General features: G+C 40.2%; 1 protein-coding gene across 1 annotated transcript in view; it reads left to right on the forward strand.

Annotated features, from left to right (window-relative positions):
• The first annotated feature begins 7,632 nt into the window (after positions 1 to 7,632).
• The window catches only part of aldh1l1 (aldehyde dehydrogenase 1 family, member L1), a 29,217-nt gene continuing 23,052 nt past the window's right edge, over positions 7,633 to 13,797 (forward strand). The window contains exons 1-5 of the mRNA XM_085272866.1: positions 7,633 to 7,762; positions 9,085 to 9,230; positions 11,085 to 11,319; positions 11,406 to 11,571; positions 12,996 to 13,097. Coding sequence (XP_085128992.1) covers positions 9,104 to 9,230; positions 11,085 to 11,319; positions 11,406 to 11,571; positions 12,996 to 13,097 — 630 coding nt within the window. The 5' untranslated portion in view covers positions 7,633 to 7,762; positions 9,085 to 9,103. The remainder of the gene's footprint in view (positions 7,763 to 9,084; positions 9,231 to 11,084; positions 11,320 to 11,405; positions 11,572 to 12,995; positions 13,098 to 13,797) is intronic.

A 13,797-nucleotide genomic window follows, 5' to 3' on the forward strand; every position in this document is an offset into this window, starting at 1 on the left:
AGTAAACACTGAATATATGTACTCAGCTATAAAGAGACAGAAGAGAAACACAACCAATAACACGGATCAGATGATTGCTCTGTTTGAGTTTAAAAAAAGGGACATATTTCACCAATATCCTCTGAATATTTACACACCTCTAATGTAGTTACTGAGAAACACATCTGGGGTCATATTAAAATAAGTAATAACATAACTAGTTCAATTCAATTCAGTTCAGTTAAATTGAGAGCTTCGCTTTTACACTCAGCTCTCTCTTCACCATGATGAACCAGTGAAGCGTCCGCGTCACTACAGCCGCAGCACCAATTCGTCTGTCGATCTCCCGCCCCCTTTTCCCGTCACTCGTGAACAAGACCCTGAGATACTTAAACTCCTCCACTTGGGGCAGGAACTCGAATCTGACCTGGAGTGTGCACTACACCTCCAGGTCAGCTACACTGCACCTCCACCACAAATCTGAGGACCACGGCCTCAGATTTGGAGGTGCTGATTCTCATTCCCACCGCTTCACACTCAGGAGCAAACCATTCCAGTGCGAGCTGGAGGCCCTCACCCGATGAAGCCAACAGAACCACATCATCCACGAAAAGCAGAGATGAGATCCTGAGACCACCCAAGTGAAAGCCTTCAGCTTCCTGGCTACACCCAGAAATTCTGTCCATAAAAATTGTGAACAGAACCAGTGAAATGGGCAGCCCTGGCAGAGCCCATCACCCACCGGGAATGAGTCCGACTTATTGCTATACGGACATCTAGATGATCAGTAAATTGTTTTATAGGTACTCTTTCAAGAGTAGTTATTTGGACCTTGGCCTATAATTAGCTAAGAGCTTGGTCAACTGATGGCTCTTTAAGTAATGGTGGTGGTGGAGAGGTTTGTGTGTCCCAGGAATCCCAGGCCTATGTTGTCTGAGGGCATTTGCTCCCTGGTAGGGTCTCCCATGACAAATTGGTCCTGGTTGAGGGACCAGACAAAAAGCGATTCAGAAGGCCCCTATGAGTAGAACATAAAGGGGACAGTTCAGCCTGGCCTGGGATAAGGTTACCGGGGCCCCGCCCTGGAGCCAGGCCTAAGGAGGGCTCGAGAGCAGGAGTTTGGTCCCTTCGTCCATGGGGCCCAGCTGGGTACACCTCGAAAAGGGGGCACCATGGGGGTCGGGTGCATCGTGTCCCAGGCAGCAGAGGCCCTAGCGGACTGATTCCTGGCTACCAAGACTGACAGGAAGGAGCCTGAGTTAGTGGGTGAGGTTGAGAGGTACTGCTAGATATAGTGTGGCTCACCTCAGTGCATGGCTTGAGTTCTTGAACCAGTCTTCTGAAAAGGGATTGGACTCTGTCTCACTCTGAAGAGTGTATTCTAGGAAGGACACAGTTGGCATGCAAAACTCACTTTTCTCATTTCATACAGAACCCACTCAACCTGATGTTTTTGAGAACAGACAAACACAAAAATGTGAAGAAAATCTCAATGCATCACTTACTAATGGTTGGAAAACTGCTAGAGCATAAGCTATGCCAAAGGACATAACAGTCCCCTCAAAGTGCCCCAAAGGAACACTGAAAGCAGTTTTCCACTCAAGTCACACAATCTTCTATTATGCATACACAATGGTAAGCATTTCGTAAATCAAGCTTACTGAAGATGGAAACTCCATGTGAAGCCTCAAAAGCAGGTAATGGTGGGTTATTTGCTCTTTACAGCGATCTAATTTAATCCTCAGTAATCGATACATCGTTACAACATCTTGTCCTTTTCAACAAAAAAGAAGAAGCCTGCATCAAGACGGTTGGATTATCCCAGCAGTACGTAAATCCTTGTAGGTTTCCATGGCTTCTCTCTCTGGGCAGCAGAGATTGTAAAGGTGGCTTAATGGCATTATTCAGGTGGCACCAGTAATAAATCAGGTTGAGGGTATATTGCTGGATAAGTGGTTGGATTGGTTGGAGGTACAGCGGATTTTAAACAGTTAGACAGGCAAAACAAACTCCTCTGGCTCTCCCACCATAAATATAGTCTGAGGAGCAGAAAAGACAAAAAACTCCAGGTACTTACTGATTTCTTAGTGATTACTTAGAAATGACTAAGTGATTTCCAGAAAGCCAAAGATAAATTGCCTCAATCCGAAGTATACTCCTGGTGTATAGTTGACCATTTCGTGCAGTTATTGATACGCCAAGGAGAGTGTGTTAATTGAGATTTGAAATTGGAGAGCCGACTGGTCACGCAGGAGATTTTGATCTACTCCTCAGTCGATCAAAGCTTGCATGACAAACTGTCATTGCCGAAGCGTACTGTTGCAGGAAGCTGCGTGTGAGGAACATCATTACTTGACCCATCTACCAGTATCCCCACATTTACTGGCGGGCTCCTTCTTCAGGGTGCACGGGACAAAATGCTCCAAAATGAAATGAAACCTCCAGGCTTGTAATGCCTACCACTTGATTACCAAATGCATAGCAGGAGTAGGAAGGACTGCACCAATGGAGAAACTCCACCCAGGGCTGGAGAAAATAAGAGAAGTCGGCGCAACAAGAATTAATTAGAATTAATTTTATATTCAGCTCAAGCACTTTCTGTCTCACCTGACAAGATGTGTTGCTTTCTATAGAATATCTGATGAAGTATCAGCTCAGAGACTGATTAATCTTTTATTGTGTTTTTATTTTCATTATTGATGTAGCACTGCCACACTTTTGTTTTTGTTCTCAGGATATTCTGTGACCAAGAAAGTATAACAGCCCAAAATTTCTTTGGTGCTCCAAACACTCTGTAGTACACAATCATATACTCAGTCAAATATCTCAGAACCCTTTGACCCTTTACTATAGTTAGTTTTCTCTAACCTGTTCTGTGATAGAGTGCTGCCCCCTTGTGTTTGAAAAAGAACACAAGAGGTCTGTTGATTTGGAGTTTTTATGTTTAAAATATCCATAGAGCAAACTTTAAGGCCAAAGCAATCAAAACCAAATCAGTTAAATACATTAATAAATTAATGAAATGGCTTAGGTACGTTTCTAGAATTTCTGTGGCATTTTCTCCCTTTTCCCAACACAAAAGAAATTTATGTATAGAACTCATCTTTGTGCAAAAAAACCCATTAATGTTGGGGATCATCAGAAGGAAAGGTGATGGAGATCCATGCTTTAAGAGAAAATGTAACACTGGTGTTGCAAATACTACAAGAAAGCAATGCTGGTAAAAACGGTTAACCTCACGGCTTCATAAATGGTCTGGTCTGGTTCTTGATTACTTTACTTGAGAACTCAAAGCACTGTATACAACATGCGTCATTCACCCACTGACAAAGTACTTTTATCTACGTTAAGTGTTTACTACCTGCTGTTACTAGTGTGAACTATATAAGCACAAAAGTACCAGAACACTTACACGAGCCGCTTCATGCCATCAGTCTCACACTGTCCCATAACCTCAAAATGGAGACCACAGTAGTTTGAATCTACTTTGTGTTATGGGAATAAATAGGAAAAATAGACCAATCAGATTCCTATTGTGTGGCCACTTAGCTCTAATTCCTTTTTTAAATATAGCTTGAGAATAAGGAAAATCTTTTTTTTTCTGCATAACCAAATTCAGCTGACAAACGGCATTTTTTGGCTATTGTAACATTACTAGATTACTTCCTTTTTTTGGAAACATGTGGCCCAACAGGCCACGTTATGTTTTCATTTTAGGAACTCTTTAAAATTACAGTCAGCTGGCGAGAAAGCTGAGTGACAGCTTGCTTGAGAAATCTATCGAGAGAATGATAGCTTTCAATAAGAAATCGAGGAATAAAGTTAGTTTGGTAGCACAATGTATGTATATGAGAAACTATATCAAGGAGATCTGTCGTGGAAATCAGATAAAATTCAGAAAAAAGAAGTGGATGAGACACTTGAGAGGAAACAGCTTGAACTGTGACCTGAGGCATTTTTCACATTCAGCAGATGACTTGACAGGAAAAACAAACTGAGCAGGATGAAGCGGTGGTGCTAAGCAGGATACTTGGATGGTGCTTATTACTGCTGATCAGTCCAGAAAAGTAGGATGTTATTTAATCTTTTATTAGAAAGTTTAATAACTTCTCCATTCAGCTTTCCCGCACGCTCATTTGTGGCCGTGCATATGATCATTGATTCAATGAAAAGGATTGACAGGTGGAGCATATCTGCATTTCACAGGCGCTACATTATTGAGTGCTAAAGTACAGACTATTAAACCTATTGAGTGAATTACTGATGTTTCCCAAATCTGGGTGCTGAGATGCACATTTAGGAGAAGAGAGCTGAAAGCCTGGGAGCTAAATTCTCAATAAAGATTTAGGACTGTTCAGTTCTCCTCTTGAAAGGCTATAAAGCCATGTAGAGAATGATACTCGGGCAGTGAATCAGACATGCAGAGAGAGCTTAAAGATAGGCCACAGAAGCAGAGTTTTAATGAAGTCACAGTTCAAGGTGTTGGCCACATCCCCAGCCCACAGACACGGACAGCAGAGATAGAACATGAGGGGATGACGACACTACCCACATTTGCCATTTCACAAGCCTTCATTACAATAAGAATGTGTTTTCGACGGCTTGCCTGGTTAACTGATGGTGCGGTCATTCGCCCATCAAAGCTCAGCTTCTGCAGTAATCTCTTCAACACAACAGACAGATCTTTTGTACATAAAGTCACAGCTAGAAAGCTTCACTAAATTTACTACATTTTTGAAGAGAGGACATTACAAGTAGCTTTAAGCTATTACGGCTGCCTAAGCAGGGAGAAGAGAGCCTCCTTCATGAAGCTGAAAACTTGACATCCAACACGCCTCACTACCCGATCGATCCCTCTTCACATTACACACCTCTGCTACGTTTTACTGAATTCATGCACCCAGACGTTTTAGTTTGGGATGGTAAACCTGCTAAACCTGACCTCACAGTAACTTTAACCAACTTTATCTGGAAATGTAATTATTAACTTCATGGGCAATTGCTTCTCTGTGTCCACAGAGCGTGACTGTGTAAACAGATTCATGTCCCCACAACATGAGTGTACACACACACACACACACACACAAAGCACACAGAAAAATAGTGAAAAAGCCATCCAACCACTGAGTCTGTAGAGCTGGTGTGATGGTCAGGTTACTGTATACAAAGTAGATCATTAACTTCAGTGACTCCTGAGGACCAGAACCAACAAGTTCACGTTAGACTGAAGCAGACACACACACAGAGCTAGCAGTCAGAGTTTTAAAAAAGTCATGTGGCGGGCAGTCAATAATTAAATGGTATTTTATACTCGGCCATGGATCAGTGCAGATTATGCCCGGAGTTGTTTAGATGAATAATAAATGTAGAGTATTTTTGCAGAGCAAAGGAAAGGTCCAGCTCTCACTGCAGTCTCGTTCCCAGAATTTGACTTTGTTTGAAATGTATTAGTCAACATCCGAGCAGTTATCAAGGCCTAACTGTCTTTGATCCGGTTACTGACCTTTGACCCTTCACATTCAGAAAAACTCATCAGAATGAATATAGGAAACTGTTATGAAGCTTTTCAGATAAGATGCAAAAACACAACATATCCCTCGTTGAAAAAATATCTCCAAACAACATCAATAAAAATGTACTGAACTGAGCTCAAATTAGCAGAAATGAGCTGAAGCAGACAGCAGGTGTCTTCAGCTGCCTGCGCTGGCACCAGCACTCTACACAGAGGCTCAATCTGTTTGTTTGTTGTCCCACAATCTAAACATTCTGGTTAATCCTGTAAAGTTGAGCATTTTCAGTCTGATGTTGCTGCTTTACATAAGATACAGAAGGAAGTGCAATGAGTGCGTCAGCAATGCTTGAAAGTAATGTGAGTAATGCTCTAAATGATGTAGGGGTGGGTGCAGAAGGTATGTACAGAATATTGTTTTAATGACTCACACATTTTGACCTTGCTGCCCTTTGACCTTTCAACAAAGAGCTTATCAGCTCCCACATTTGTTAGTGTGCTCTTCTTTCTCTGAATCCCTGATGGACAGGAATTAGAAACCAGTTTCAAACAACAATCAGCATCAGCGTGAAGATTTCAAAACCAAGTGAAGGACTGACGAATAGAGGAGTTTTTACTAATATATACTTTGCTACAAATTATTTTAGATCCTCCAATTTGATAAACATGTGAAGAAGATTTCAAGACTGATCCAAGTTAATTAGATTACACCCACTTCAGCAGCTCAGTTATTCGTTGATTCCACAATATTTCCTCATTTTTTATTTTGTACAACAGTTTGGTCACGAGCATCACCGTATATAACTAAGAATCTGACATCTTTATAAAATCAAGCCAAAGCCAGTTCTGTGGAGTCCTTATCATATTTTAAAGAAAATAATTTACTTAGTTTTAATTTATTTCTGTTTTCTTAATTTATTTTTCAAATGTATAAATATTCTTGCCCCAGATTATCTTTCTAGACATATTCAAGGGCAGGACAGTAATCTCATTACAAAGAGTGTAGTGAATGGCAGCTGTGAAATCTAAATAAATTAAATCTAAAGTCTGTCAACCAGCACAATGGCTTATCATCCATGGAACGCACTTCCAACTGAAACCCAGCTGATAACATATATTAAATGTACATATAAACATCGAAGGCTGGTTAAAAATAACTCAGAGCTGCAGTCATTTTAATTCATTATGCTGTACTTTTCTAATTATTCATACTTTTGGAAATAATTATTTATTACACTTATTTCTATTACGGAGCCTTTGTTGTATAACTGAGAGGGTCTGAGATCCCTCCATCTTTCTTACACTACATTTATACTGTGTGTATATATTATATTTATTGTATATTATGTATATAATGTAAATAAATGCTATGAATTTAGTTTTTTTATTGTGAATGTAAAACCACAACATTGGACAAGGGTCAGAAATTAGAAATAGCCAAAAGCTCTATGTGCAGCACTTCTTCACACTGGAACTATGTTAAACTGTCGCTTTTATATAATAAATGGAATGATCAGCATCATCATGAAAGTTTCAAAATCAACTAAACAAATGAAGAAAGAAATATATGGGCTTCTTCTAATGCTTGTACTCCAAGGCCTCAAATGACAAAATGCAGCATTAGAAGAGTGCAGCTCAGTGCTTTTCTTCTTCCTCCCCTTTAATAAGTACAGCATTTCATAATAATGTAATATACTTTAGTACTTGTATGATATACTTCCTGGACAACTGAAAACGAGTATTACTCCCGTACAACAACGCAGCAGATCAGTTAAAGTTAGTTATGTTTTGTGACATTTTGTACCCTCTATATACAGTCAGGTTGGTGGTTATGCTGCATGTATTCATAGTTGCTGGGCTGATTGGCTGATGTGTTGATTTAAATACACAGAAATGTTTTGGGAGACTGGAGGTTTCTAAACAACCAAAGCAAGCTAAACGAGTTTAAGGCATTTCTCCTGTGGACACTTGGAGCTTTACAAAAGTGAAGTTACCTCAGTGCTCAGCTGCAGGCCGAACACTTGCGTTATAATTGAAGCGTGTGCTGGTCTGTCATAGTTGACGTTTCTCAGTTTGTGAATAGGGCCCGTCACAGAAAGCGGCAGCTGATTGGCTGCCCCGCAACCTCATTATCAGCCCCTGTCCAATCACTCTGCTGTGTGTGCATGTTATGTAAATGGGTCGCTGGAGTGTGAAGGGAGGAAATTAAAAGCGACGCTTTGCCTTCGGTCGCTCTTTCAAGCAAGCAGAGAAGCGCTGGGTCTGCAGGCAGCGGTAAGTGAAGCAGGATTTACTCTTCGTTTTTCAGACTCTTCAGACTCAGAGTGCACTCAGCTGATTGGCCTCTCGCCACTCACACGCATGTTAAAAACTGTGTAATAATAAAGTAGTACAGACGCTGCTGAGAGCTGCAGTTTGATTGCACGTACTGTAACAGTCTGCACAGCACTCTGTTTATTCTGATGAACGCATGTGTGCTCTTCACTTCAGCTGTCTGAAGTTGTCTCGCAAGTGTTCAACTCTTCTGCGCATTTGATTGGTCAACACCCGAGGCAATCCTCCATGCCCCGCCCTTTCAGCTCAAAGTCAATAAACTGTCAGAGTAGTGATTACTGAGTTGTACAATACTGTGCAGCGTAATGATCGAGTTGCACTGACACAAGTCTATATATGAACACAAACACGGACAAACTAGGCTGCTAATAGTTACTGATAGGAATCCAATTATAAAGTTACTACAACTTTGGATTCATTGACATTTCTTGTGTGTGCAATACTCTTTAGATGTCACAGAAAATAAGTAACGATACTAATGTGTAACATGCACTCAGCTGACAGTACAACAAGTGCAGACAGTACAACAACAGCTAAGACTAAAGCAGTGAAGTCATTTTTATTTATAGAGCATATTAAAAGCCATCAGGGTGTTCTTCATAGTACTTTTAGTCACTTAATATAGCAAACTAAACAGCACAGTTACGATATCTAGAAATTGCATAAGACTATGTGAGAAATGCAAAAACATTATGAAAATCACAAATTGCTGCACTGGACTTTATGTGGGATAGACTGTTTTAGAGCCTTTGGTTTATAACTGAGAGGGACTGAGAAAGTGTAAGTAAGCCAAAACAGGAGTGGTGTGTTTTAATGTGTGTGTAAAGTCCAGCAGCTGCAGGATGAAGCAGTGGTGGTTAGAAACAATGCTTCTGGTTTCTGTAGAGGCTTTAGTTTATCATGCTGTTGAACCATTCTACATCATATTGAAAAGTGTTTCCATTATTTTGGCCATCCTATTTATTTCACCAAGAGGAGGTTAAATAAAACAATGCACCTCGCTGTATGCAAACAGGTTCACAGAGGGACAAACTGAAGGCTAGAAATCGACTATGAACAAATCAGCACCTTCCTAATAAGTAAAACAAAAGAAAAAAACATGACTGAAATTCTAACATTAAATGGTCCACTCAAAACTGCTGTTGTATGATGGCAGAAATGTTTGTTTAATAGGACTCTGTTCAGTCCATCTCTAATGCAATGAATAATGTGAAAATCCCATTCGATTTCATTTTTCTGCGTGCACATGTCTGCAACTCAAGAACACATAAAGGCGCCAGGATGAGGATTGCAGTGATTGGTCAGAGTCTGTTTGGCCAGGAAGTGTACAAGGAGCTAAGGAAGGATGGGCACACCATTGTAGGAGTCTTCACAATCCCTGACAAGGATGGCAAGGCAGATCCACTGGGTAAGAACTCACAACGTCAACATCATTTTAATGGGAATATTAATGGGAATACTGCCTTTCTCCTGTCACCGAAGCAATGCTGAAAGTGACTTTCCAAGCAAGCATTTTTTTGCACATCTGCTAGGAATAAACTGATGATGGTGTCAAATGAAACTGTGACTTGAAATCGGGCCACTGGTTTTATCTCTGCAGCTCGGTCATCAAACTTGCATTGTTGATTGCAGTGTGTTGTGTTTTCTTTATCAGTGAAAGTATCAAATGAATGCATTTTCATATCAGAGCAGTAAAATATCTGTAACTGATTTACATCACTGCAGAAGAATAAGGAACAACTGGAAATGAATTAGACTTTGCTTGACTGCATATACACACCAGTAAGGTTTGCTTACAAATGACTATACATGCTGTACACTATAATAAAAACAGAAACATAACCACTAGCCCACATTTGGAAGTGCTCAGAATCGTGTCGTGATCAGATATTGTCCAGGTGTTAATGCAGTCTGTGCAGAAATAAAGGATAATGCTAAGTAAAATATTTAAAAAGAAATGCTAGAAATCCACTTACCAAAACTGAAGCACAAAATTCTTGGAAAGTTTTTACCACACAGAAGGCCACATTGTTTGTCAGATTATTCCATTAGAAAAACAAAACAAGAACAACACAAACATAGTTTAGTATCTTGAGAAATTATCAGGTGAGGTCACTATTTCAGGTGAGGTTGTGCAGTCATCCACAGGCAACACTTAACAAAACAGCCACTCCCTAACTGGCTGTCTGATTAGCTCCCCAAAAAGGAATGGACTCATTCGGAAACTTCCTGGGGAAAATCTGATCTTGTTGGGACATTGACCATCCCACTTTGGATGGAGCAGCTCTCATTTCAACAAATCTGGCCAAATTTATGAAACCCCCCCCCCCCCAAAAAAAATGTGACTATCCAGAGTTGGGGCCAGGGTGCAGAGTTTTACATGCCTCTCTGCAATTTCTCCTATACTGTCATTCCCACAAAACCCCATCCCTATAGAAATTGTTATGACATGCGACATAGCAATTTTTTATTTTTTATATTTTTCACCTCTTCCTTTGTGTGGGTTATAATTCCAGATCCTTAATAACAACACAGACAGAATACACATTATATACAATGTAATACAGAAAGTTACCACCGCATGCTGGGCCCATAATCCAGAGGTCGATGGATTGAAGCCATATTCTGCTATTTGAACTCTATGTTGATAGCCTATCAGATTTCCACTATTTGAACATTGTCACAGAAACACACAAGTTTTAGTCCAGCCAGCGGGCTGTTTACATTTTGGGATGGCCGTAGCTGAGGAGGGAACCTGGTTTCTCAAAACTGCACGCCAAAGTATCCTTGGGTAAGATACTGAATTGCAAATTGCTCTCCAGTGTTTTCACTGCAGTGTGAATGTTAGATAGAATGCACTTAGGCCCAGAGTACTTGAATGAATGGGTAAATGAGGCATATTGTCTAAAGTGTTCAAGTAGCAAAGCGCTGTATGAGTCCAGTGCATTTGTATAATATACACCTGTAAATTTCAGACTCTTCTCTGTGCTCCTTTACTCTGGCATTTTCCTGTATGCTTGCTTTTGGAAGCCGACCCATGTAAACATGTAAAGCCTTAGCAAATGGGAAAATTCTGACTTGTAAAATTTGACATCACAGGGGGTAGTTCTACATGTCAGAGTTTATATACATATTTATAATATATTTATTATGTCTGTATTTATAGAAATACAGACATAACTGCAGTACATGAAAAAGAAAACAGAACTGTTGCAGGATGTGCAGCTTTTCTCATTTATTGTGTTATTTTATCATTTATCAGCCACAGAAGCGGAGAAGGATGGCGTGCCTGTCTTTAAGTTCCCCCGCTGGCGACTCAAGGGCCAGGCTATTCAGGAGGTGGTGACTCAATACAAGGCTACAGGTGCGGAGCTCAACGTCCTGCCCTTCTGCTCCCAGTTCATTCCTATGGAGGTTATCGACCACCCAAGACATGGCTCCATCATCTACCACCCATCCCTACTGCCTCGCCACAGGGGAGCCTCTGCTATCAACTGGTAAGTGATGTTCATGAGATCAAGTTGAAGAGAAGCAAGACACAGTGACAGCTGTTTTATTTCACTTCCTGTATCGGTCTTCACAGGACACTGATCCACGGTGACAAAAAGGGCGGGTTTACAGTGTTCTGGGCTGATGACGGACTGGATACTGGTCCCATCCTGCTGCAGAGAGAGTGTGATGTTGAACCCAATGACACTGTCAACACCATCTACAAGAGATTTCTCTTCCCAGAGGGAGTAAAAGGCACAGTAAGTAAAGAAAGAAAGTGTGGTACAAAGACACTTTTATTGTAAATAAATTTCATACATTGGAAGGTGTGCAATATAATGTGTGGTAGCTGTGTTTAATGTGACTGCAACACTTCACCAAGGCCTTCTACCACAAAGATGATAGGATGCATTCTCCCAAACAACTTTGTTTTGATCCTCATCCTCACACTTACATCTTAACATGCTTTTATTTTACCTCTTAATAGCTACCTGGTCATGTTAGCATTAGAGATTTTGTAATACTTAATTCTGCCACAGAGGCACTGCTATCCTGTGTTTTAAATATAAGTAAAAGCATTAATGCAACACTGTCCATGCAAAATAATGACTCGTGCATCGTCATAAGACATATTTCGTGTATGTACTTCCTGATCTGAAAGGTGATGCCGATGCAAAAATTCATTGTCCCTCATTCTTGTGGGCCAGTACTTTGGAAACTCCGTGGTTGTAAAAACCATAAATCTATAGGTTATCAGCACTTGGGTCTGTCGCTCCAGAACAGGGATGTGAAACTCATTTTACATCAATGCAGGAAAAGTGCAAATCGTCATATTTTCCAAAGCCGTTCAGGAGGCCAGATTGGAGTGTTTGCAGGACTGACTCTGATACCCGGGCCTTGTGTTTGACACCCCTGCTCTACAGCATAAAAGGAATTTAGACAAATTTTATTGAATTCAGTTTTTTAGATAGCACCAAATTACAACAACAGTCACCTTAAGGTCTTTTTATTACATTATAAAGTAAAAACACTACAATAATAGAGAGAAAACCAAGGAGACTACCCACTATTGGCAAACAATCTGCAACAGTGGGAAGAAAAACTCCCTCCTGTTTTAACAGGACGAACCCTCCAGCAGAACCAGGAGGAGCGTCATCTGCCCTGACCTTTTGGGGTTGATGGCGCTTGTTTTCATAATCAGACTTCACTGAACAATAGGTGACATCATGGTGGCTATGTTCATCTTTTATACAGTGTGTATCTTGACCACGGTCACCATCCTGTCAGTTCCTTGGTTATGAAATGAACTGGTGATCATAAAGCTGTTTTTTATTTAAATGTGAAATCATTATTATGCTGTAGCTGCAGGACATACTTTGAATCAGTCTAGTCATATTGCTTTCTCTTGCAATGGTGTGAAGTTAATACAGTTTGCTATGCTAAAGGTAAGCTAAAGATCGCCTTGAAGTGCTGGAAAAAACAACCTGTAACAGAAATGAAGTTTGTTTTATTATATTTATAGAGTTAGTTATCTGTGTTTTATGTGACTGATCATTCTGCCTGTGTCCTGTGATTTGCCTGCTGCGAGTTTCCCAACATCGTAAATACTGTGATGACAAAGTTCGGAAAGATAGCTCATGCAATTTAAGATAGCGCAGCTTGAACTGCATTTTTCTGGTTCCAGGTGGAAGCTGTGAGGCTGATTGCAGAGGGGAAGGCCCCGAAGATCACACAGCCAGCGGAGGGAGCCACGTATGAGTGCATCCAAAAGAAGGACAATGCCAAGGTAAAACACAAGTGTAGCTACGCCACATTACATCCACAGACACAAACATGCAGAGTGTCGGTCACTGCTGTTCGTTCGTTCGTCGATTTACAAATATCATTAGTTATATATTATTTAGTTATAGTTATAATATTATTATTATTATTATTTTATGGGATATTTAGTTAAGCTTAAAATTAAGGGTTTTTTTTCTTATGCTGATAATAATGTGGTCTTGATACGTTTATAGCACATTTTACAAAATGCAGAAATGACTTTTTGTGATGCTTTGCTGTGAAAACTGCAGAAATTAATTCCATCATTTAAATGAGCAGTCTCTCCTGTTCTGTCAAAGTCTGACTTGAATTGACATCCTTCATCTCAGCGCTGCCGTCTTTATCTGTCTTCTGATTATATCTTTTGTGAATATATACACATATAAATCTGTGTGCTGCTATTCTTTCAACTGACCATGATGTAAAGAGGCTTATCCAAAACCATAGTTGTAAATAAGAAAGCGTTCTTTTGCGTCGTTAAATAAAGGTTAGATTACCATCCTGTGGTACAAATTGGTATTACATGCAAACACTTTGGATATAAAGTCACTGTGATTATTACTTCTCATTCTCTTGATAGTTTTAACTCAGTTGTTGTTACTTAGAAAAATTCTCCTACATACTTTTAGAAATATCAGATCAGATTACCCAGACTCAGACCGACT

The sequence above is a fragment of the Mchenga conophoros genome, linkage group LG5 (genome assembly GCF_057382185.1).
Source record: "Mchenga conophoros isolate Kocher_MC1m ecotype Shallow Benthic linkage group LG5, M_conophoros_male_GT1.1, whole genome shotgun sequence".
Taxonomy (NCBI): domain Eukaryota; kingdom Metazoa; phylum Chordata; class Actinopteri; order Cichliformes; family Cichlidae; genus Mchenga; species Mchenga conophoros.